The sequence below is a fragment of the Melanostigma gelatinosum genome, assembly GCF_949748355.1.
Source record: "Melanostigma gelatinosum genome assembly, chromosome: 6".
In the NCBI taxonomy this organism is placed as follows: Eukaryota; Metazoa; Chordata; class Actinopteri; order Perciformes; family Zoarcidae; genus Melanostigma; species Melanostigma gelatinosum.
This window is the reverse complement of record NC_136639.1, coordinates 28,714,620-28,740,352: the sequence shown is the minus strand read 5'-3', so window position 1 is coordinate 28,740,352 and position 25,733 is coordinate 28,714,620. Positions and strand designations below refer to the sequence as shown.

Genomic DNA, 25,733 nt, shown 5'->3' with positions numbered 1-25,733 from the left:
TTAAACACACATGTATTTAGATATGGTGCCTTCTGTCTGAATAGACCTGTACTCACCCGCTGCTGGTTCACCAGAGGCAGCTTGTTGGTAAATACATCAAAATAACATATTAAAGGTCTTAAGCTGACCAGAAGGGTCCCGCATGGGACATGATGAAGCAGTTCATATCCAACAGATGGACTTCAGGATACGGTGTGTGTGTGTGTGTGTGAGCATCCTGTGTGTGTGTGAGTATATGGTGTGTGTGTGTGTGAGCATCCTGTGTGTGTGTGTGTGAGTATACGGTGTGTGTGTGAGTATATGGTGTGTGTGTGTGTGAGCATCCTGTGTGTGTGTGAGTATACGGTGTGTGTGTGAGTATACGGTGTGTGTGTGAGTATACGGTGTGTGTGTGAGTATACGGTGTGTGTGTGTGTGTGTGAGCATCCTGTGTGTGTGTGAGTATACGGTGTGTGTGTGTGTGTGTGTGAGCATCCTGTGTGTGTGTGAGTATACGGTGTGTGTGTGTGTGAGTATCCTGTGTGTGTGTGTGTGAGTATACGGTGTGTGTGTGTGTGAGTATATGGTGTGTGTGTGTGAGTATCCTGTGTGTGTGTGTGTGAGTATACGGTGTGTGTGTGTGTGAGTATATGGTGTGTGTGTGTGAGTATCCTGTGTGTGTGTGTGTGAGTATACGGTGTGTGTGTGAGTATATGGTGTGTGTGTGTGTGTGTGAGCATCCTGTGTGTGTGTGTGTGAGTATACGGTGTGTGTGTGAGTATCCTGTGTGTGTGTGTGTGAGTATATGGTGTGTGTGTGAGTATATGGTGTGTGTGTGTGTGTGTGAGCATCCTGTGTGTGTGTGTGTGAGTATACGGTGTGTGTGTGAGTATATGGTGTGTGTGTGTGTGTGTGAGCATCCTGTGTGTGTGTGTGTGAGTATACGGTGTGTGTGTGAGTATCCTGTGTGTGTGTGTGTGAGTATATGGTGTGTGTGTGAGTATACGGTGTGTGTGTGTGAGCATCCTGTGTGTGTGTGTGTGAGTATACGGTGTGTGTGTGAGTATACGGTGTGTGTGTGTGAGTATCCTGTGTGTGTGTGTGTGAGTATACGGTGTGTGTGTGAGTATATGGTGTGTGTGTGTGTGAGTGCTGACTAACCAGCAGAGTTAGGTGGTGGTCCACCCAGAGGTGCATCCAAAGACCTCTGCCTCCTCTCCCTGTCTTTATCTCTGTCTCTATCTCGGCGATGGTGGCAGCGGTGGTGGTGGTGGTGGTGGTGGTGGTGGGGGGGCCGGTCCTGGCTGGGTTTCTCCAGGGTGCAGTCCCCCAGGTTGACCTCCTGGGGTCGCTGTGGGGCCACAGTGGAGACGGAGCGCTTCATTGGACTGGCATCAGGAGTAGTCTGAGGTAGAGAGACGAGAAGATCACTTTCCATCATGTAGACCAGCTTCACACGATGACTACAACTGCTCCGTGTTGACTCACTGACAGTAAACACGGTTCTCTCGCCCGGCCCCGTGCATCTCTACTCCCCATCCATCCACTGACTGGCCCACCTGTCATGACTCTCATTTCCCTGCTCACCTGGTTCCACTTTTCCTTCAGCAGTGTATATTCACTCACTCCCTACCAGATGGTCAATGATGCTCTCCAGACACCTCAACCTGTATGAGCGCCCGTCCTGGATTGGTTTCTCATCCTGTTGCTCCAAACCTACAGGTCTGCCTGATGTCCAGTGTGAGTCCGTTGCCCTTCACCCACCTGCTGGCCTTGTGTGTCACAGTCATGTGAGCTGCTTGCCTGGTGTTGGTGTCGTGCTTGCTGACTCACTGACGTAGCTCACTGAGCAATTGTTAACAACATCAGAGTCACCTGTTCTTCCTACTGTGATCAGCTCAAATAATATAACAATATACTATACTATAATATACAACTACACTATAATATACTACACTATACTATAATATACTATACTATAATATACAACTACACTGTAATATACTACACTACACTATAATATACTATACTATAATATACAACTACACTGTAATATACTACACTATACTATAATATACTACACTATACGATAATATACACTATAATATACTATACTATAATATACTGTACTATAATATACTATACTATAATATACAACTACACTGTAATATACTACACTACACTATACTATACTATACTATAATATACAACTACACTGTAATATACTACACTGTAATATACTACACTATACTATAATATACTACACTATACGATAATATACACTATAATATACTACACTATAATATACTATACTATAATATACTGTACTATAATATACTATACTATAATATACTATACTATAATATACAACTACACTATAATATACTATACTATAATATACAACTACACTGTAATATACTACACTAGACTATAATATACTATACTATAATATACAACTACACTGTAATATACTACACTGTAATATACTACACTATACTATAATATACTACACTATACTATAACATACTACACTATACGATAATATACGATACTATAATATACTACACTATAATACACTACACTATAATATACTACACTATACTATAACATACTACACTATACGATAATATACGATACTATAATACACTACACTATAATATACTACACTATAATACACTACACTATACTATAACATACTACACTATACGATAATATACGATACTATAATACACTACACTATAATATACTACACTATAATACACTACACTATAATATACTACACTATACTATAACATACTACACTATACGATAATATACGATACTATAATATACTACACTATAATATACTATACTATAATATACTACACTCTAATATACTATACGATAATATAATATACTATAATATACTACACTATAATATACTACACTATAATATACTATACTACAATATACTATACTATAATATACTACACTATAATATACTATACGATAACATACTATAATATACCACACTATACTATACCATAATATACCATACTATAATATACTACACTCTAATATACTACACTACAACATACTATACTATAATATACTACACTATAATATACTACACTATAATATACTACACTATAATACACTACACTATAATATACAACTTCACAATATACTACACTATACTATAACATAATACACTATACGATAATATACGATACTATAATATACTACACTATAATATACTATACTATAATATACTACACTCTAATATACTATACGATAATATAATATACTATAATATACTACACTATAATATACTACACTATAATATACTATACTACAATATACTATACTATAATATACTACACTATAATATACTATACGATAACATACTATAATATACCACACTATACTATACCATAATATACCATACTATAATATACTACACTATAATATACTACACTACAACATACTATACTATAATATACTACACTATAATATACTACACTATAATATACTACACTATAATACACTACACTATAATATACTATACTATAATATACTACACTCTAATATACTACACTATACTATAACATACTACACTATACGATGATATACGATACTATAATATACTACACTATAATATACTACACTGTAATATACTACACTATAATACACTACACTCTAATATACTACACTATACTATAACATACTACACTATACGATAATATACGATACTATAATATACTACACTATAATACACTACACTATAATATACTACACTATACTATAACATACTACACTATACGATAATATACGATACTATAATACACTACACTATAATATACTACACTATAATACACTACACTATACTATAACATACTACACTATACGATAATATACGATACTATAATACACTACACTATAATATACTACACTATAATACACTACACTATAATATACTACACTATACTATAACATACTACACTATACGATAATATACGATACTATAATATACTACACTATAATATACAATACTATAATATACTACACTCTAATATACTATACGATAATATAATATACTATAATATACTACACTATAATATACTACACTATAATATACAATACGATAATATAATATACTATAATATACTACACTATAATATACTACACTATAATATACTATACTATAATATACTACACTCTAATATACTATACGATAATATAATATACTATAATATACTACACTATAATATACTGTAATATAATATACTATACTATACGATAATATACGATACTATAATATACTACACTATAATATACAATACTATAATATACTACACTCTAATATACTATACGATAATATAATATACTATAATATACTACACTATAATATACTACACTATAATATACAATACGATAATATAATATACTATAATATACTACACTATAATATACTACACTATAATATACTATACTATAATATACTACACTCTAATATACTATACGACAATATACTATACGATAATATACTACACTATAATATACTGTAATATAATATACTATACTGTACGATAATATACTATACTATAATATACAATGCTATACTATAATATTCTACACTATACTATAATATTATATTGTATACTATAATATAATATTATACTATAATATGCTACACTATACTATAATATTATATTGTATACTATAATATAATATTATACGATAATATTCGATACTATCATATAATATTCTATACTATAATATAAAACTACACTATAATATACAATGCTATACTATAATATTATATTATATACTATATTATAATTGTTAGGATCTCGGTCTGACCGAGTGTGTGCTCCTCTGTTTTTCCCCCTGTCAGTGTTGTTGTTTGAAGGCCATGTGCTTATGTTTTGTTTTTGTGTCAGCCTATAGTTTCCACCCCCGAGTTCCATCTCCAACCACGCCCCTCTCCCCAGGCTCAGCTGTGGGGAATTCCGGTGATCAGCGCCGACGGACTTAAATACCCCCAGCTGTCCTCCGGCGCGTTGTCAGTCCATACGGTTCCCAGTCTGGTTCTAGTCTCCGTGAGTTTGAACAGTGTTTTCATGAATAGTTATTTCTAACCTTTCTGGTTGTCTGCAGCACTCCTGCCTCGCAGAGTCGATCCCCGGGAATTCTCCTGTGCGCAGAGGCCGACCCGAGTAGTACCACGGAGTTCACCGGTCGGCATCCCTTGTTTTCATCCCGGACCGTTTCCAGCCGTGAGTCGGGTTGAGTTTCCCTCCCGACTCTGGAGGCTGCATCATCCTTCCTCGGTTGAGTTTCCCTCCCGACTCAGGGAGAACGGACAGGCTTTGGCCACTGGACACGGTGCCGTAGTCTGTTTGGATATTGTTGTCTGTTTAAGTCTGCAGCTATATATATATATATATATATAATAAAGATCTTGAAGGATTAATCTGCTGTGTGAGCGTGCGTAACATAACACCACATAACAGAACGGACCCAGCCGCCGCAGCAGATTTTCTTTCTGCGGATCAGCTGCAGAGGGCGATGGCCAACCAGGGCGCGCTTCTCGGGCAACACCATCAGGTTCTGCGGGACCTTGCGGACTCGCAGCGATCTATCGGGGCCCAGGTAGCAGAGATAGGAGGCCTGCTGCAGGACTTCACGCTACGCCATTCTCCTCCCTCGGAGCCGGTCCCTGAGGACGCATCCAGCATCCAGCACCCGTGAGTCCTTTGTTCCCTCACCGGTGCCCTATAATGGAGCATCCGGGGAGTGTAGAGGGTTCATGCTCCAGTGTGGATTTGTTTTTAACCAGCAGCCCCGCACATTTGCTTCGGACAATGCGAGGGTGGCCTTTACGGTGGGGTTGCTGCGCGGCAAGGCGCTGGTCTGGGCGGAGGCTTGGCTCAACAGGCGCAGCCCAAACCGGGTTCCCTACGAGCTCTTCGCGGAGGAGTTCAGGAGGGTATTTGACCACCCAGTTTACACCAGGGACGTTGCTCAGCACCTGGTCAGTCTTCGTTAGGGTTCCACCAGCGCAGCGGAGTACACGGTGGACTTCCAGATTCTGGCCACGGAGTCCGGTTGGGACAAGGAGGCGCTTAAGGGGATATATCGCCACAGCCTTTCGGATCTGTTGAAGGATGAGCTCGCAGTCCGGGAGGAGCCAGAGTCATTAGAGGAGCTCTACACTCTGGCCATCAATATGGATAACCGTATCCGGGAACGCCGCCGGGAGAGGAACTTCCGGCCGTCCAATCCGGTGCGTCAGTTGGATTTCCGTCCCAGCCTTCAGTTCCCGAGCCCGTCCGGACGGTACAGCTCTGCGCGCCCCCGTTCTCCTACCTCGGCCCCTCCCCCTTTCGAGCCGGAGGAGCCGATGCAGCTCGGGGGGACTCATCTCTCTCCGGAGGAGAGAGAGCGACGCATCCGCTCAGGAAGCTGTCTGTACTGTGGTGAGTCGGGACACCGCAGGGCCGTCTGCCCTGTTCGACCAAAAGAGAGCGCTCGCCAGTAAGAGTGGGGATGCTGGCAAGCGATGCAGAGAGAATTCCCCCTTCTAAGCCTCGTGCACTGTTTCCTGCAACCATGAGTTTAGCTTCTGGGCCTGTGCACCTGTCGGCACTCATTGATTCAGGGGCTGAAGAGAACTTTTTGGACACTGAGTTTATTAGGAGTAATGGGATTCCCGTGGAGGCGTTGGAGTGCGCTCAGCTAGTGAGCGCACTGGATGGCAGTTCACTGGCAGAGATAACACACCAGACTCAGCCAATTTCCCTGCTCGTGTCCGGTAATCACAGCCAGAAGACCCGGTTCTACGTGTTTCCTACCCCTCAGACACCCCTGGTCCTGGGACTTCCCTGGTTTAAGGATCATAATCCACAAATCGATTGGGCTGGGGGTAGGATCACCGGCTGGAGCTCCACCTGTCACACTCGCTGCCTCAGATCTGCGGTCCCCCGGCAAGCTCCTCCCCCCCAGCAGACCTGACACCGGTCCTAGCCTCTCCACCGTGCCCCGGGAGTATTTGGATTGAGGAGAGGCATTCAGCAGGAGCGGGCTCTTTCACTCCCCCCTCATCGCCCCTACGATTGTGCTATTGACCTGCTCCCGGGCGCCCCACTTCCCACTGGTCGGCTATATAATCTCTCCCGGCCAGAACGCGAGTCTATGGAGAAATATATAACTGAGTCAGTCGCCTCAGGAATCATACGTCCCTCATCTTCGCCTGTGGGAGCGGGTTTCTTCTTCGTCTCCAAGAAGGACAAGAGCCTCCGTCCCTGCATCGATTTCAGAGGTTTGAATCAAATTACTATCAAGAATAAATATCCTTTGCCACTCATCTCGTCTGTTTTCGAATCCTTAGCTGGAGCTAAGATATTCACCAAGCTGGACCTACGCAACGCGTATCATCTGGTCCGAATTCGCGAGGCAGACGAGTGGAAGACGGCCTTTAACACACCCTTGGGACACTTTGAATATCTGGTGATGCCGTTTGGATTGACCAATGCCCCTGCCGTCTTTCAGGCACTGGTTAATGATGTCCTCCGCGACTTCCTCAACCGTTTCGTGTTTGTGTATATTGACGACATTCTGATCTTCTCCCCGAATCCCCAGGAGCACACTAACCATGTCCGCCAGGTGCTGCAACGACTGTTGGAGAATCAGCTCTTCGTTAAGGCTGAGAAGTGCGAGTTCCACGTCTCCTCTGTGCAGTTCCTGGGCGTCTTCATTGAGGAGGGTTAGGTGAGAAAGGACCCCGAGAAGGTTAAAGCCGTAACGGAGTGGCCGGTGCCCACCTCACGAAAGAAGCTCCAGCAGTTTCTGGGGTTCGCTAACTTCTACAGACGGTTCATCCGGGACTACAGCCGAACGGCAGAACCGCTGACGCGACTCACCTCCTCCAAGGTGTTGTTTTCATGGACCCCAGAGGCCGACAGGGCTTTTTCTGCTCTCAAGGAGCGGTTCACCTCGGCTCCAATCCTGGTCCACCCAGACGAGACACGGCACTTTGTCGTCGAGGTGCATGCCTCCGACACCGGAGTCGGAGCCGTACTGTCTCAGCGGTCGGTTTCCGACTCTAAGCTCCATCCTTGTGCTTTCTTCTCCCGTAGACTTTCCCCTGCTGAGAGAAACTACGACGTGGGCAACCGAGAGCTGTTGGCTGTCAAGTTCGCCTTGGAGGAGTGGAGGCACTGGCTGGAGGGATCGGTGGTCCCCTTCATCGTTTGGACCGACCACCGAAATCTGGAGTATATCCACACGGCGAGACGCCTCAATTCTCGCCAGGCCCGTTGGGCTTTGTTCTTCACCCGCTTCAATTTCACCATCACCTATCGGCCAGGTCACAAGAACACCAAGCCGGATGCACTCTCCCGTCAGTTTGCCCCAGAAGGGGGGAACTCTACTCCCGACACCATCCTGCCTGCTGCGTACGTGCTCGGTGCTGTCACCTGGGAGATCGAGAGGGTGGTACGTGAGGCCCAGCAGGCTCAACCTGACCCTGGAGGGGGCCCTCCGAATCGTCTGTTTGTCCCTCCGTCCGTCCGCTCCCAAGTCCTGCGGTGGGCCCACGACTCACGTCTCTCTGGTCACCCCGGCATCCGGCGGACTATAGACTGGCTCCACCGCACCTTTTGGTGGCCGTCCCTCGAAGAGGAGACCCGTACGTATGTGCCCGTCCATCGGCCCGTGAGACCGCTGACCTACTGGTCCAACACGTCTTTTGGCTTCATGGCATTCCTGCGGACATAGTCTCGGACCGTGGCCCGCAGTTCTCATCCCAGTTATGGAAGGCATTCTGCCACACCCTCGGCGCCACGGCCAGTCTCTCCTCGGGATTCCATCCGCAAACTAACGGCCAGACGGCGAGGCTGAACCAGGAGCTCGAGGCCATCCTCAGGTGTGTGACCGCCACTAATCCCTCCTCTTGGAGCCATCACCTCCCGTGGGTTGAGTACGCCCACAATTCCCACACTACTACTGCCACCAGACTGTCTCCTTTTGAGGCCTCCTTGGGCTATCAGCCTCCCCTGTTCCCTAGCCAGGAGGTCGAGGTGTCAGTTCCATCAGTCCAACACAATGCCCGTCGTTGTAGACGGGTGTGGAGAGCGGCTCGGGTGGCTCTGCTCCGCACGGCTGAGCAGAATAGGAGAGTGGCGGATCGGCGTCGTGTCCCAGCTCCGGCATACCGTATTGGACACCGGGTCTGGCTTTCGACCAGGGACATCCCCCTACGCACCGAGTCGAGGAAGCTCTCCCCCAGATACATCGGTCCTTTTCCCATCATCTCCATCGTCAACCCGGTGTCGGTCAAGCTGCTGTTGCCTCGCTCCATGAGGATTCACCAGGTGTTCCATGTCTCCCTCCTCAAGCCTGTTGTCTCCAGTCCCCTAAATCCTCCGCCAGCACCCCCTCCACCCCCCCGCCTCATCGAGGGGGGCCCCGTCTACACGGTCAATCGCCTCCTGGATGTCCACCGTCGAGGTCGGGGGTTTCAGTACCTGGTGGACTGGGAGGGTTATGGCAAGGCAAGGCAAGTTTATTTGTATAGCACATTTCAACATCAAGCTAATTCAAAGTGCTTCACATAAAACCATTAAAAGCATCAAAACATAAGGCAAAAGAAAAGGAGATTTAAAAACAATTAAGAACATTCATTAAAACATTAAAAAACAGTGCAAGAAATAAAATGCAGTAGTAAAATGCAGAAATGCAGGAAATTGATTAATATATGAATTGAACGTGGTTCAATTAAAGGCAGCAGCAAACACAAAAGTCTTCAATCTTGATTTAAATGAGCTGAGGGTCTCAGCAGACCTGCAGCTTTCTGGGACTTTGTTCCAGATATGTGGAGCAGAAAAACTGAATGCTGCTTCTCCATGTTTAGTTCTGACTCTGGGAACAGAAAGTAGACCGGTCCCAGACGACCTGAGGGGTCGGGATGGTTCATAAGGTAGCAGCAGATCAGAGATGTATTTTGGCCCTAAACCATTCAGTGCTTTGTAAACCAACAGCAGGATTTTAAAGTCAACCTTATGGACCTGAGGAGCGGTGCTGGGTGCCACGGTCCAGGATCGTTGATCCGGGGCTCATATGCGCCTACCACCGACAGCACCCCGGTAAGCCGGGCAGTTCGCCAAGAGGCTCCCGTTGAGGGGGGGGGGGGTACTGTTAGGATCTCGGTCTGACCGAGTGTGTGCTCCTCTGTTTTTCCCCCTGTCAGTGTTGTTGTTTGAAGGCCATGTGCTTATGTTTTGTTTTTGTATCAGCCTATAGTTTCCACCCCCGAGTTCCATCTCCAACAACGCCCCTCTCCCCAGGCTCAGCTGTGGGGAATTCCGGTGATCAGCGCCGACGGACTTAAATACCCCCAGCTGTCCTCCGGCGCGTTGTCAGTCCGTACGGTTCCCAGTCTGGTTCTAGTCTCCGTGAGTTTGAACAGTGTTTTCATGAATAGTTATTTCTAACCTTTCTGGTTGTCTGCAGCACTCCTGCCTCGCAGAGTCGATCCCCGGGAATTCTCCTGTGCGCAGAGGCCGACCCGAGTAGTACCACGGAGTTCACCGGTCGGCATCCCTTGTTTTCATCCCGGACCGTTTCCAGCCGTGAGTCGGGTTGAGTTTCCCTCCCGACTCTGGAGGCTGCATCATCCTTCCTCGGTTGAGTTTCCCTCCCGACTCAGGGAGAACGGACAGGCTTTGGCCACTGGACACGGTGCCGTAGTCTGTTTGGATATTGTTGTCTGTTTAAGTCTGCAGCTATATATATATATATATATATATATATATAATAAAGATCTTGAAGGATTAATCTGCTGTGTGAGCGTGCGTAACATAACACCACATAACAGAACGGACCCAGCCGCCGCAGCAGATTTTCTTTCTGCGGATCAGCTGCAGAGGGCGATGGCCAACCAGGGCGCGCTTCTCGGGCAACACCATCAGGTTCTGCGGGACCTAGCGGACTCGCAGCGATCTATCGGGCCCAGGTAGCAGAGATAGGAGGCCTGCTGCAGGACTTCACGCTACGCAATTCTCCTCCCTCGGAGCCGGTCCCTGAGGACGCATCCAGCATCCAGCACCCGTGAGTTCCCTCACCGGTGCCCTATAATGGAGCGTCCGGGGAGTGTAGAGGGTTCATGCTCCAGTGTGGATTTGTTTTTAACCAGCAGCCCTGCACATTTGCTTGGGACAATGCGAGGGTGGCCTTTACGGTGGGGTTGCTGCGCGGCAAGGCGCTGGTCTGGGCGGAGGCTTGGCTCAACAGGCGCAGCCCAAACCGGGTTCCCTACGAGCTCTTCGCGGAGGAGTTCAGGAGGGTATTTGACCACCCAATTTACACCAGGGACGTTGCTCAGCACCTGGTCAGTCTTCGTCAGGGTTCCACCAGCGCAGCGGAGTACACGGTGGACTTCCAGATTCTGGCCACGGAGTCCGGTTGGGACAAGGAGGCGCTTAAGGGGATATATCGCCACAGCCTTTCGGATCTGTTGAAGGATGAGCTCGCAGTCCGGGAGGAGCCAGAGTCATTAGAGGAGCTCTACACTCTGGCCATCAATATGGATAACCGTATCCGGGAACGCCGCCGGGAGAGGAACTTCCGGCCGTCCAATCCGGTGCGTCAGTTGGATTTCCGTCCCAGCCTTCAGTTCCCGAGCCCGTCCGGACGGTACAGCTCTGCGCGCCCCCGTTCTCCTACCTCGGCCCCTCCCCCTTTCGAGCCGGAGGAGCCGATGCAGCTCGGGGGGACTCATCTCTCTCCGGAGGAGAGAGAGCGACGCATCCGCTCAGGAAGCTGTCTGTACTGTGGTGAGTCGGGACACCGCAGGGCCGTCTGCCCTGTTCGACCAAAAGAGAGCGCTCGCCAGTAAGAGTGGGGATGCTGGCAAGCGATGCAGAGAGAATTCCCCCTTCTAAGCCTCGTGCACTGTTTCCTGCAACCATGAGTTTAGCTTCTGGGCCTGTGCACCTGTCGGCACTCATTGATTCAGGGGCTGAAGAGAACTTTTTGGACACTGAGTTTATTAGGAGTAATGGGATTCCCGTGGAGGCGTTGGAGTGCGCTCAGCTAGTGAGCGCACTGGATGGCAGTTCACTGGCAGAGACCCGAGTAGTACCACGGAGTTCACCGGTCGGCATCCCTTGTTTTCATCCCGGACCGTTTCCAGCCGTGAGTCGGGTTGAGTTTCCCTCCCGACTTTGGAGGCTGCATCATCCTTCCTCGGTTGAGTTTCCCTCCCGACTCAGGGAGAACGGACAGGCTTTGGCCACTGGACACGGTGCCGTAGTCTGTTTGGATATTGTTGTCTGTTTAAGTCTGCAGCTATATATATATATATATATATATATATATATAGATATAGATATAGATAAACGCAGCGTGTGTTTGGGTCCATCTACTACACCACCACATAACAATAATATTCTGTACTATAATATTATATACAATACTATATTATAATATTATATACGATACTATAATATTATACACTATAATATTATACACTATACTGTAATATTATATACTGTACTATAATATAATATCACATTATATACTATAATATTCTATCCTATAATATAATATAATATGCTATTCTATACTGTAATATAATATTATATGCTATGCTACAATATTCTCACTGAGTTTTTGAATGACGACTGGCTTTACTGAGGACAGTCCATCCTTACACTAACACTCAGAAGGACATGGGCACTGTGTGTGTGTGTGTGTGTGTGTGTGTGTGTGTGTGTGTCAGCGGCGGGAGGTTGGTGACCGTTGCGCCACATCTTCACAGAGACCTGACTACATCGTGACATCCCAGATCAAGCAGCACTTGGCAAGCCGACCGCATTGGCCGTGATTTTTATTCCGGAATTTACAAGACTCGTCCTGGCATGGGAAATATATTGTAATATTTATGATTACAGATAAGAAGGATGTATAATAACAACACAACATCAAAACTAAACATGACTCAAATTTGACCAATGGAAACTATACTAAAAAGTATTTTGTTTTTTTTGCGTCTGCTGACACTTAATCAAAAGGAAGGCGGTGAAGATGAGCTGTTACCTGCAGCTCGACATTAAGTCGAGGCATAGAAGCCGCTCTGCCCTGGTTCTCCAGACCTGAGCCAGGGACCGGGATGGTGCTGCTGGCACCGGTCTCCATCTTCCTCATCTCCACCGATTCCTGGACATGCACTCACACAAACCCACTCCCATCAGCATCATCAGGTGAGTGGTGGTGGAGTAGACTAATCTTTCTTTATTTCACCTTCAGACACAGTGTTCTTCAGCAGATGTTTCACAGCTTGAACCCTCGGATAACACTTAGAGCTGCACTAAGCAAATGTGGGCGGACTATTCGATCAGACTCCCAGACACACACGGCAATGCTTTAGCAATGTTCACACAAACACAGCTCACCCTACAACATCGATACATAACATACATTTACTCAGCAGTTACAACAACAGTTATTTTATTCCATTTTTAACAAACATTTTGTCACTTCCCATGACTCAGCCAGACACAATCTGCAGTCTGTAGACACATGAAATAGTCTGTATATACACAGCTGTACGTCTGTACAACGATGAGTTAAATACATTTTGACATTCACAGCAAGGTAGGAAGTGTGGCCGTCTACAGTACCTGCATGACGACAGTGTCCGGCGTGTCCTCTGATGGGCCCCTGGACATGGTTCTCTTAGTCTTAGCTCGGGGCACTTCCTTGGGTTTCTCCATCACCCAGGAAGATGATTGCTTGATGTTGTGGTCATGTCCTGGCCTGTGTGTTGTAGCAGTCACAGCTCAGCATTATAATAATAACAGTGTACATTTAGGTCAGAGGTTTATAATTTCACTTGCCAAAATGGAAGTTACTTTGACAACTTTATAACATTTCATTATTTCTGTCTAGGGATGTCCCACTGTCACATCATCGAGTGTTTGAGTCTCTCGCAGACATGTTGAGCCCTTCAGGAACCCTTTCCCTAAGTCAGCATGGTGCTGACTTAGCCTAAGGGAATTACCCACAAATCATTGCAATGTGCCGTTAAACACGGGGTAACCAGTGGACGCATGGAGACGTAAAAAAAAAAGAAGGTAAACAAAGAGGACGGATCACGTGTGGTCAGCCTGGAATATTAAATGTACTCAGAAACATTCAGGGTGAAAGATGGAACAAAAAATAAACATGAAATCAGAAGATATTTATTTATTTATTCAGCAAATAATTTATTTTGTAATTGAAGCTGTTTTGACAAAAACGAGTAAATAGATGATATGAAGTTACCTCTAATCTAGTGAAGAAAGTGCCCGAATACTTTCTAATCAGGGAGTACAAAGTATAAAATAAATACCTACAATTATACATCATATGTTTTGTTGTTTTCATGGTAACGTGATATGATGCAGCAAAGGGCTGTCCCATTCCTATTTACACCATCTCAAGCCCTCAGTCCCTCACACTCACCCACTCACCAGGTGACGTCAGTGAGTCCTTGAGGGTTCAGGGTTTGAGGCTTTAGGGGGACATTGGGATTTGGCCAATGAGCGCCAGTGCTAAGTACCCGGATGTCGATGTAGGAAGTCAGTAGTCTGCCGGCCGTTTGACAGATCTCGGTCTCGTTTTTTTTTTTTAATAAATCATGATGATCAATCAATCATCGGCAGAATGATGGAGGGGTTTGTTTCTAAGCGTGCACGGCTCGTCCGGTTGTAATAATACGATGAGTGAGGAGCGAGGCGATCGTTACCTGCTGCCAAGACGGAGTCATCAGAGTAGTGTAAAAAAAGTATTTCAATCGGCTCAGGCACCGAAAGAAAGCACCGAAAGAAAGCACCGAAATCTGCGTTGAGTTTCGGTCCGGTAGATACCGGACGTATAGGAACCGGCCATACCGGCACCGGGTTTCGGTACCCAACCCTACAGACGATATGCAGATTGCAACCGCAAACGCAATGAAAACTTCAGCAAACATTTACACAACATCATTATATTAGTCTTCAGTTTTTCTTCGGGTAAGTCGGCAGAAAAATACACCTCAACCAACCTTGACAGTGTTTTTACCCTGGATGTAGTTTTAGTCTTGATATGGTACCATAAGCTGCTGAAGCGTTGAACTTACAGCGTGCCTCCATTGTTGAGGGAGTTGGAGCTCGGTCTGGTCTGTGGCTGGGACTTGGCAGGGGATTTGGGCTGGGGCTGAAGCATGCTGGGAGGCTTCACACTGTTTAACATCATAGGTAGATCTTTCTCCTGCATGTGAGTCAGAGGCAGCAATGGCTTAAATAGAGCCCCGCCCTTGCACTGTGGAGGAGAGACGTATGGCAACATGCTGAAGACATTCAGAGGCAGCAGGCAGAATATTGTTGCACCCAGGTCTGACAGCAGGATCTCAGGGCCACCCAGATGTAGAGACTCGGGCCAACATATTCATTTTTCGCAGTCATGCTTGTAAGAGGCACATCTGTGTGCATCTGTGTGAGTGTTTGTGCTGAAACAAACATGCTCCTGTACACTAGTAGACACTAGTCAGCAGCCAAATGCAAGTTCATCTTTGGCTGTGGCTGCTAAGTGTGCCTTTAATAACCAATTACTGTGCACCTTTACACTGAAAACATTAAATTAGCAAAGCTGTTGATGGATTTTGTAATCTACCAATGAATGGCTAGTGGATACAAAAGCATCTTCTGCATGTGTATGCATGCAGGCATACAGTCAAAGTGTCTGTGCAAGCATAATATATGTGGGCACATGCATAAAGGTTTGCACTAGTACATCCCATGTGTGTGTGCGCGCTTCAGTGTGTGTGCAGTGTGCAGGCAATCGTGGTGTGGATGTTGTACCTGGGAGCCTGACGCGCCCTGTTGCTGCTGCTGCAGCCTCCTCGCTCGATTCTGCTTATAGTAGTCGAAGATCATCAGGGCTGCATAAACCTTCCCTATGGTCAGTTCATTGGCTGAGGAGGTGAGGAGAGAAGACATGATGTGAAGTAAAACGACGGTACAGGGAAAGGACAGGAGAAGAGAGGAGAGGTTCGCTTTTCAAAGTCCCTTCATTAAACCATTGCAGGGGGCCACCAGATCACTGTCACATTATCAATTTAGTTTATCTCATCAAAAATGAACCATCAGTTCTCCATCGTCCCCCACACAGCGTAATCCCCCAAAAGCCCATATGCGGCTGCAAGCCTGCACATCGTCCATCATCTGATAAGAGGTGTATTCCACCCTCGGGCCTTCAGCAGTCCCTCCAAAACAGGTGCTGCTGGCTGCACACTGCCTGTACTCTGAGCCTGGTTCCTACATGTCAGCCAAATGGCCAACTTAGCAGTACCAGACAAAAGGTTCACTGATGTGTGTACAGTCTTCTTCTTCTTAGCACAGTATTTTGGACTAAAAATAAATGAAGCCTTCCCCCAGATCAGGATCAAGGTGCGCTCTGTATCTGTTTGTCGCTGTTGCTCCATGTACAACCCTCCACTTGAGGTCTGCTGTCCGATTTGTAACGGAAAGCTTGTACAGAGACCGCCAGCTGCCTTTCGGGCAAACATCTGGACCAAAGAACCCAGTCCACCTCGACTCCTTCATCCCTGCTAAAGAGCGCAGCCTGACATTCTTTCCAGTTGTAAAAGTCATCAGCTGACTTCCTCCTTCCTGCCAATCCCTCACAGCGGGGGTGATGGACAGAGAGGGGCCACAGTATTTAAAACCTTCACTCCATTGGTCACACAGGGTACGATATACTGCAACGGCTCTCTGTGATTGAGACAGGGCGGCACAGACTTCCTCCACCGCTCTGCTGATCACTCTGATAGAGGTGATGTTGCTGTTCTCTCTCAGGACATCTGCAGATGTTGTTGTCATCTTTATCAGATGGCCCAGTTTGGTGCAGCTCTCTGAGATTGTCTTGCAGGCTGACAGATTGCAGTGTTTGAGTCTGTAAAAAGTTTTGAAAAGCAAAGGTTCCTCAAACAACCACATTCCAGGAAACTCGTTTGTGACTTGTGTGATCTCAAAAATCTGCAGTACAGCGCTGTAATAAGATGATGTCCATGTTCTCTGATTGCGAGAGGAAAAAGTGTTTGTCGTAACCCAATTGCCCAGCTCTCCTCAGCAGCAGTCGAGCTGTGTCGAGCCAGCTTTGGCCACAGTTGTACAGCAGTCTTTGAGAAGTCCGTAGTCTAAAAGAAGCTCCTTTGGACTGGATGTCGATCATCATCAACAGGCAGGTATAGAGCTGCTGCCCGGACCGAGTGCCGGCCAGACCAGAAAAAGTCCAGGATGGCTCTTTGGTTGTCCTCTGTCAGGCCTATTGGTGACGTCAGAGTAAAGAGTCTGTGCCATAGAGTCGAGGCGACTAAGTTATTGGCAACCAGAACTCTTCCCCTATAGGACAACTGGGGTAACAAGCATTTCCATTTAGACAACTGAGCGCACACCTTCTCCTTCACTCCATCCCAATTCTTAGCTTGAAACCGTGGCCCAAAAAACTCCCCGAACTTTCGGCCCCCTTTCTTTAGTCCACTAGGCAGACTGGGAACGGCCTGATCCCTCCACTGTCCCACCAACAAGGCTTCACTCTTAGCCCAGTACACCTGTGCAGATAAGGTATTTTCATACAGGGACAAGGTATCCTGCAAACACTCAACGTCCTCCTGGCTGGAGACAAAGATGCAAACATCATCTGCATTATAAACAGATACAGCAGGAGGACGAACAAGACTTAAGGGCCCAGGCAGTAAGAAACCACTGAGCTGACCTGTCAACCTGCATAGCAAGGGCTCAATAGCTAAACTATATAGTTGACCTGAGATAGGACAACCTTGTCTTATCCCCCGCTGTACAGGGATTGGCCGACTCAGCCCTACGCCTGTCTTCACCGAACATTGAGCACCACTGTACAATAAACCAACCCAACCCAGAGACTATCACCAAAACCAAAACCAACAAATAAGAGTGATCCACCCCGTGAAAAGCTTTGTCCTGATCCAAAGACACAAGACCAAAATGAACATGATCAGATGATCTCACATGAGGAAAATGTTGTCCATGATTGTCCTGTCAGGTACACAACACATTTGGTCTGTATGTGAAATGTAAGTCCAGGATGTCCGTAAGTCTGTTTGATACGGTTTTTCAAAGCACCTTATAGTCAGTACAGAGTAGGCCAACTGGCCTCTAGTTCCTGAGTAAAGCCAGGTCTCCTTTCTTTGGCAGAAAGCAAAGCACCGCTCGCCCACCCGAGACAGGAAGAGATCTGAGCTGAGCTGAGGAAGCCCCTCTGAGAGCTCCCGCCGACACGCCATGCTGCACTGCTCCGCCCCAAAGAGGTCAGCGTAGAAATCTACGGCATGGTTCCTCATCTCGCCCGGACTGGTGGTCACCCTGCCTCCTGGAAGGCTAAGGCAGGTCATCTGCTTTCTCTTTGACACCGATCTCTCCGGATTGAAGAAGAAAAAGCTTGGGGCATCTATATCCTTAAGCTGGAGGAAGTGAGACCTAACAAGAGCTCCCTTCACCCTCTCCTGCAGGAAGCTCAACTCAAACCTCTTCTCCTGGAGCAGTTGACCGTAGCAGGATCTGAGTCTCTGTGTAGCCCCTCCTCAATATCCCTGATGTTGGCTTCCAGCTCCTGGACTGTTCCCTTGATCTGAGCAGTGGAATGGGAGGTGTAATGCTGTACAAAACAATCATTTGTGCTTTACCTACCTCCCACCACAGCTTCAAAGAACTAAACTCAGCTTTTTTGATTTTCCACTGCTGCAGGAGCTTGTTGTTAGAGAGCCAGTAGGACTTGACCCTTTCACCTGATGAAAAGATCAGATCTATAGTGACAAGGTGGTGGTCACTGAAGCCAACTGGACTTATACTGACATGTCGATCCTGTTTAATCTGGCTGCACTGGATGTTTTACTCTCCAATGGTTGAACAGGTGTGCAATGACACTGTTAAGGTTCCTCACTTGTCCTTTCTACAGTGAAGTCTCGAGTGCAGTTAGAATCACCACCAATATCTAATTGATACTGATGGTAATTCCTTCATCTTTTAGCATGGTGAAAACATCGACTCTTTCTGTTCCCTGGTTCGGGACATATATGTTAATGAAGCAGAACACAGAGCTCTCTATTTCTGCCCTGACAATCAGCAGCCGACCCTTCACCACCTCCAGTAGAGGGAAAGTTGTTCTGAACAGAGCAGCAGTATCTCTTGCATAAACCAAACTTCTCTCTCCAACCATTGATGCTTAACGACCCTATTAAGGTTTCACATGGAGAGGTCAGACAAGAGAAAGAAAAGAGACGAGATGAAACCAGCAGAGATCTGTTTCTGTTGGAAGTTTCATAAACAGAAACTGTATCTGACTCAGAGTCATCGTCTGTCTTCTCCACATGACACCTGGCTATCAGACACACCCTTTTCTGTACTTCACCATGTAAGAGCCATCACCGCCATCAAGACCTGCTGCCTCAGAGACTAAACATGCTTCAGCTTGAGAGATTTACATCCCAAACTCACTGTTTTAAATCCACTGGCTAATTTACCAAACCGCCAGAGCTCGTTCTCTAACGACTCAATAGATTTAAATGAGCGAACATCAGACATGGTGATCCGCGTGGAGGGTGCTGACAGCGGGGAGACATGCACCAATGTGTCCCTGATAAACACGGCTATCAGCTGAGACACGTGAGACAGAAATCTCCCTGCCGGATAGAGGGACGTGGACACTGTCGGAGGACAGAGAGGAGTAAAGAGGAGAGCAGAGGACATTATGCTGACTCATTCCTTCCTTCTTGATTAATCTCTATTTACCTGCTTGTCTCCTTAATGGCTACTTAAAAAAAATCTTTACAAACAATGTACTTCTAACAGAGACTGATTTGATTAATTGACAGTAAGTAATTAAAAAAGATCTGAGGTGAACAAAAGCATCTTGGCAGAACTGACGGGACATACCTGATAACATGTCCTTGAGATTAGGGTGGTTTCACCGACTATTTGCATTTGATCTGAGCATTTGTTTGCTGTTACACAACATGTCATTTTCAAGGAAGCATTGACTTTTTGTCGTGAACACACTGTAAAATGACTCCAGATATTATGTCTTATGACCCTTCACGATAACAATAATAAACGTTTCTTTGGGAGAGTGGTGACTCCGCCATCCTCAGCTTCCATGTCCACTCGACACTTTACTGAAGTACACATCACATACCTTTTCCTTTTGTGTTGTGCAAACATTTCGGTTACTTTTGTTAAAAAGATCCCTTTGCGTAATCTTTGAGACGGTGCATGAAAGTCAGGTTGAGATAAGACCAGAGGGCTCAACATGTACATGGTGGCATGCTTACGTTTATGTGGCGTCACCAACAGATCCATGGTCTTTTGAGAGAGACTGGGCCACACTGTAGACAACTCCTTCTGTAACACAGCGTCAGATAAGCGCTGGGCGACCATGCCTGGAAATCCACAGAGAGACACTTTAAACCTTGTTTATTAAAACACATGTCAACCTCCAGTAACAGCACCATACACAGTGTTTAAAATGAAAAGGAGGGAAAGACAGACTAAATCAAAAAGTAACATCTGCTGACTAGTTTATTCTGATGTACCACACAAAGCAAGCAAAGCAGTAAATGAGTTGTTTGTGAGGTGAGGCGCGATGAGAAATCCTCATTAACAGTGCAGATAGAAGCTGTGAAGCAGCCCAGCACAAAGCCTTCTAATGAGTTCAACTGGAAGCAAGGTCGGCTTATTTCCAGCTCTGAGAACAATACATAGCAGATGGCTTTCTGTCGCTCCGGCTGGGACCGGCTGGCTGCTAAAGGTACCATTTTACATTACATAACATTTCAAGAGATGTGTCATTCATTTGCTTCGGTTCATCAGTTATGTGGTAACATTTGAAATGCATTACAAAAACTGACCTAAATTGTTACAGTTGCAATGTTAAACAACCCGTCGAAGCCTTTAATACCTTTTTCATTTTCCATATGCTGTCAATCACATTGTGTATGCTTAAGTTTAGTCAGGGAAGCACGACCTCAGTTTTTCTCCTGATGCTTTAAGCCTACATTCTGTCTTAAAGCTGCAGATCATAAACCAATAAAAGCATGCATCATATATAATATGATAAAAGATATTATTAGCTCCATATTCACTCCCCAATCTACCATCATTTGCACGTCACCTTTATCCAGGTTCCCAGTGAGCATCAACCGGGATTTTAACATTGATTTCTAGTTGAAAACTGGGTGATATTTGTTTTGAACGTGTGTCACAAAATACGAATTAGTTTGAAATTGTTCATGAGTTGTTCAGTTGTGGGTTGGACGTATTTCTCCTGTTTAAAGTCATATTACACTGGTCGGCAAAATGTGGTCAATTTGAACGCTTTTAATGTTTCATATAAAATGTCAGAAATATGGAACTTTATACATAGACTGTGTGCTGCCAACAAGAAGCTGCATGCTAACTAAATACTTTCTAAGTATTTGAACTTTTGAATTCCAATAATGTAAACTGAAATCAGCACCATTAGTGTTATTTATGCTGCTCAAGACGCGGGCTCGGCTGCTAGCTTGTAGCGTTAGCATGTTAGCTTGTAGCATACTGCAACATGGACCAACAGTAAACATAAACATGTGTATCAGTTAATGTTGGTGACTGTCTTTATGGGCTGTCGCTGGAGCTCAACATTGTAAAATGGATTTTTAGTCTAAAGTGAACGGGGTTGTACAGTTGAAATGGGAGGAAGTTGTGGTTTGGCTAACAGCAACATAACAGCAGTATACAGTACGATACTGTGTCATATTTCACTGATCATCTTTCCGTTGAAGAGACGTTCATCAAAGTTTTATGGTCGACGGTGAGAAGACATGCACAACTGGTTGAGAAGTAAATACTTTTTAATACTTGTTATACGGATGTCAAACTTAAATATGGCAGATCACCTGAAACCGGCGCCTGGGTTGCTTTGACAACATTTAAAGAAGGAAACTGAGATTGTGTTATTGTTTGCACTGTCAACAAACATGTATTTTATATTTCATAGTTGTTGTAGTTACAGAACATTGTTCATGATAAATGTAATTGTTGCTTAATAAATACAAATGAATTGCTGCTTGTGTCACATGGTTTCTTTCGGCCTTTAGTCACTGTTGATGTTGGCTTTCAAGTGAGAGCTGTGTATGTGGTTTCTTAGCCTCTAACATGACGATATATTGTCAGCTTCACATTTCTTCAAGAAGGTCTTGTGACCACTTGTGAGATGTTAAATACAGTGGTGGGCCGTCAGGGCCTGCAAGGCCTTCTCTGCTGGCCTAAACAATCACAAAGTTATATCTATTTTATAATTTAATAATGTTTCTTAAATACACTACATGTATTATAATTTATATAAATATTTTTCCCATGATCTTATGTTCTCATTGCACAGCTCCTGTCTTCCTCAGTTGCTCTGCTTCCAGTGCAGCTTGTTTTAAGTAGAGCTTTTATCCAATCAGATCTCACCTCTGTGTCTCTAGGTAGAACAGAGCCAGAGGCTGCAGCCTCACAAGTGAATCCATGTGCACTTAAGTGAATGGGGACGATATTGTTGATTGGCATAGTGTTCAACCAATCAGATCTTTAGTTTGACATGTTGGGCGTATTCTTTGACGTGTCAGAGCTGCTAGCCAGCCTACAAGTACGTCAGCATTACGTGCGGCTCAGTGTCCAGGTGCAGCTCTGCCGCGAGGTGCCAGGTGTCAGGTCACCGAAACTCTGAAATCGTCCATTGTTTCTCCTGTATTGTCTTTTAAATGTCAGCTTGAAAAAACAACTCAACACAACTCTGATTGGCTTGTTCTGGTATATCTATAGTTTATACAGTGTATCTATAGTTTATGTAGTTTATCGACCGTTTATACAGTTTATCTCTAGTTTATACAGTTTATCTCTAGTTTATACAGTATATCTATAGTTGATATAGTTTATCTACAGTTTATATAGTTTATCTACAGTTTATACAGTATATCTATAGTTTATATAGTTTATCTATAGTCTATAGAGTATATCTATAGTTTATCTATAGTTTATATCGCATATCTAGTTTATATAGTATATCTATAGTTTATAGAGTTTATCTAGTTTATATAGTATATCTATAGTTTATGTAGTTTATCTGTGGTTTATATCGTATATCTATAGTTTATATAGTTTATCTATAGTTTATATAGTATATAGTTTATACAGTATATCTATAGTTTATATAGTTTATCTATAGTTTATATAGTTTATCTATAGTTTATATAGTATATAGTTTATATAGTATATCTATAGTTTATATATTATATCTATAGTTTATATCGTTTATCGATAGTTTATATAGTATATCTATAGTTTATACAGTTTATCTATAGTTTATGAAGTTTATCGATCGTTTATATAGTTTATATAGTTTATCTATAGTTTATATAGTTTATCTATAGTTTATATAGTATATAGTTTATATAGTATATCTATAGTTTATATATTATATCTATAGTTTATATCGTTTATCGATAGTTTATATAGTATATCTATAGTTTATGTAGTTTATACAGTTTATCTATAGTTTATGAAGTTTATCGATCGTTTATATAGTTTATCTATAGTTTATATAGTATATAGTTTATATAGTATATCTATAGTTTATATATTATATCTATAGTTTATATAGTATATCTATAGTTTATGTAGTTTATACAGTTTATCTATAGTTTATGTAGTTTATCGATCATTTATATAGTGTATCTATAGTTTATATAGTATATCGATAGTTTATGTTGTTTATCTGTAGTTTATATAGTTTATCTACAGTTTATATATTATATCTATAGTTTATATAGTTTATCTATAGTTTATATAGTATATCGATAGTTTACGTAGTTTATCTATAGTTTATAGAGTATATCGATAGTTTATATAGTATATCTATAGTTTATGTAGTTTATACAGTTTATCTATAGTTTATGAAGTTTATCGATCGTTTATATAGTATATCTATAGTTTATATAGTATATCTATAGTTTATGTAGTTTATCTGTGGTTTATATCATATATCTATAGTTTATATAGTTTATCTATAGTTTATATAGTATATAGTTTATATAGTATATCTATAGTTTATATATTATATCTATAGTTTATATATTATATCTATAGTTTATATCGTTTATCGATAGTTTATATAGTTTATATAGTATATCGATAGTTTATGTAGTTTATCTATAGTTTATAGAGTATATCGATAGTTTATGTAGTTTATACAGTTTATCTATAGTTTATGAAGTTTATCGATCGTTTATATAGTTTATCTATAGTTTATATAGTTTATCTATAGTTGATGTAGTTTATCTAGTTTATATAGTTTATCTATAGTTTATCTATCGTTTATATAGTTTATCTATCGTTTATGTAGTTTATCTATAGTTTATATAGTTTATCTATCGTTTATATAGTATATCTATAGTTTATGTAGTTTATCTATAGTTTATATAGTTTATCTATCGTTTATGTAGTTTATATAGTTTATGTAGTTTATCTATCGTTTATATAGTATATCTATAGTTTATGTAGTTTATCTATAGTTTATATAGTTTATCTATCGTTTATGTAGTTTATCTAGTTTATGTAGTTTATCTATCGTTTATATAGTTTATCTATCGTTTATGTAGTTTATCTATAGTTTATATAGTATATCTATAGTTTATGTAGTTTATCTATAGTTTATATAGTTTATCTATCGTTTATGTAGTTTATCTAGTTTATGTAGTTTATCTATAGTTTATAGAGTATATCGATAGTTTATGTAGTTTATACAGTTTATCTATAGTTTATGAAGTTTATCTATAGTTTATATAGTTTATCTATAGTTGATGTAGTTTATCTAGTTTATATAGTTTATCTATAGTTTATAGAGTATATCGATAGTTTATGTAGGTTATACAGTTTATCTATAGTTTATGAAGTTTATCGATCGTTTATATAGTTTATCTATAGTTTATATAGTTTATCTATAGTTGATGTAGTTTATCTAGTTTATATAGTTTATCTATAGTTTATCTATCGTTTATATAGTTTATCTATCGTTTATGTAGTTTATCTATAGTTTATATAGTTTATCTATCGTTTATATAGTATATCTATAGTTTATGTAGTTTATCTATAGTTTATATAGTTTATCTATCGTTTATGTAGTTTATATAGTTTATGTAGTTTATCTATCGTTTATATAGTTTATCTATCGTTTATGTAGTTTATCTATAGTTTATATAGTTTATCTATCGTTTATGTAGTTTATATAGTTTATGTAGTTTATCTATCGTTTATATAGTATATCTATAGTTTATGTAGTTTATCTATAGTTTATATAGTTTATCTATCGTTTATGTAGTTTATCTAGTTTATGTAGTTTATCTATCGTTTATATAGTTTATCTATCGTTTATGTAGTTTATCTATAGTTTATATAGTATATCTATAGTTTATGTAGTTTATCTATAGTTTATATAGTTTATCTATCGTTTATGTAGTTTATCTAGTTTATGTAGTTTATCTATCGTTTATATAGTATATCTATAGTTTATGTAGTTTATCTGTAGTTTACATAGTATATCTATAGTTTATATATTTTATGTAGCTTATCTGTAGTTTATATCGCTTATCTATAGTTTATGTAGTTTATCTATAGTTTATGTAGTTTATCGAGAGTTTA

General features: G+C 42.5%; 1 protein-coding gene across 1 annotated transcript in view; it reads right to left on the bottom strand.

The window, feature by feature from the left end:
• Positions 1 to 25,733, bottom strand: part of cacna1ba (calcium channel, voltage-dependent, N type, alpha 1B subunit, a) — a 192,766-nt gene that overhangs the window by 3,081 nt on the left and 163,952 nt on the right. The window contains exons 42-47 of the mRNA XM_079270837.1: positions 20,348 to 20,455; positions 15,843 to 15,955; positions 15,122 to 15,303; positions 13,644 to 13,779; positions 13,060 to 13,179; positions 1,141 to 1,384 (exon numbers count right to left, since the gene is read on the bottom strand). Of these exons, the coding sequence (XP_079126963.1) occupies positions 1,141 to 1,384; positions 13,060 to 13,179; positions 13,644 to 13,779; positions 15,122 to 15,303; positions 15,843 to 15,955; positions 20,348 to 20,455 (903 nt within the window). The remainder of the gene's footprint in view (positions 1 to 1,140; positions 1,385 to 13,059; positions 13,180 to 13,643; positions 13,780 to 15,121; positions 15,304 to 15,842; positions 15,956 to 20,347; positions 20,456 to 25,733) is intronic.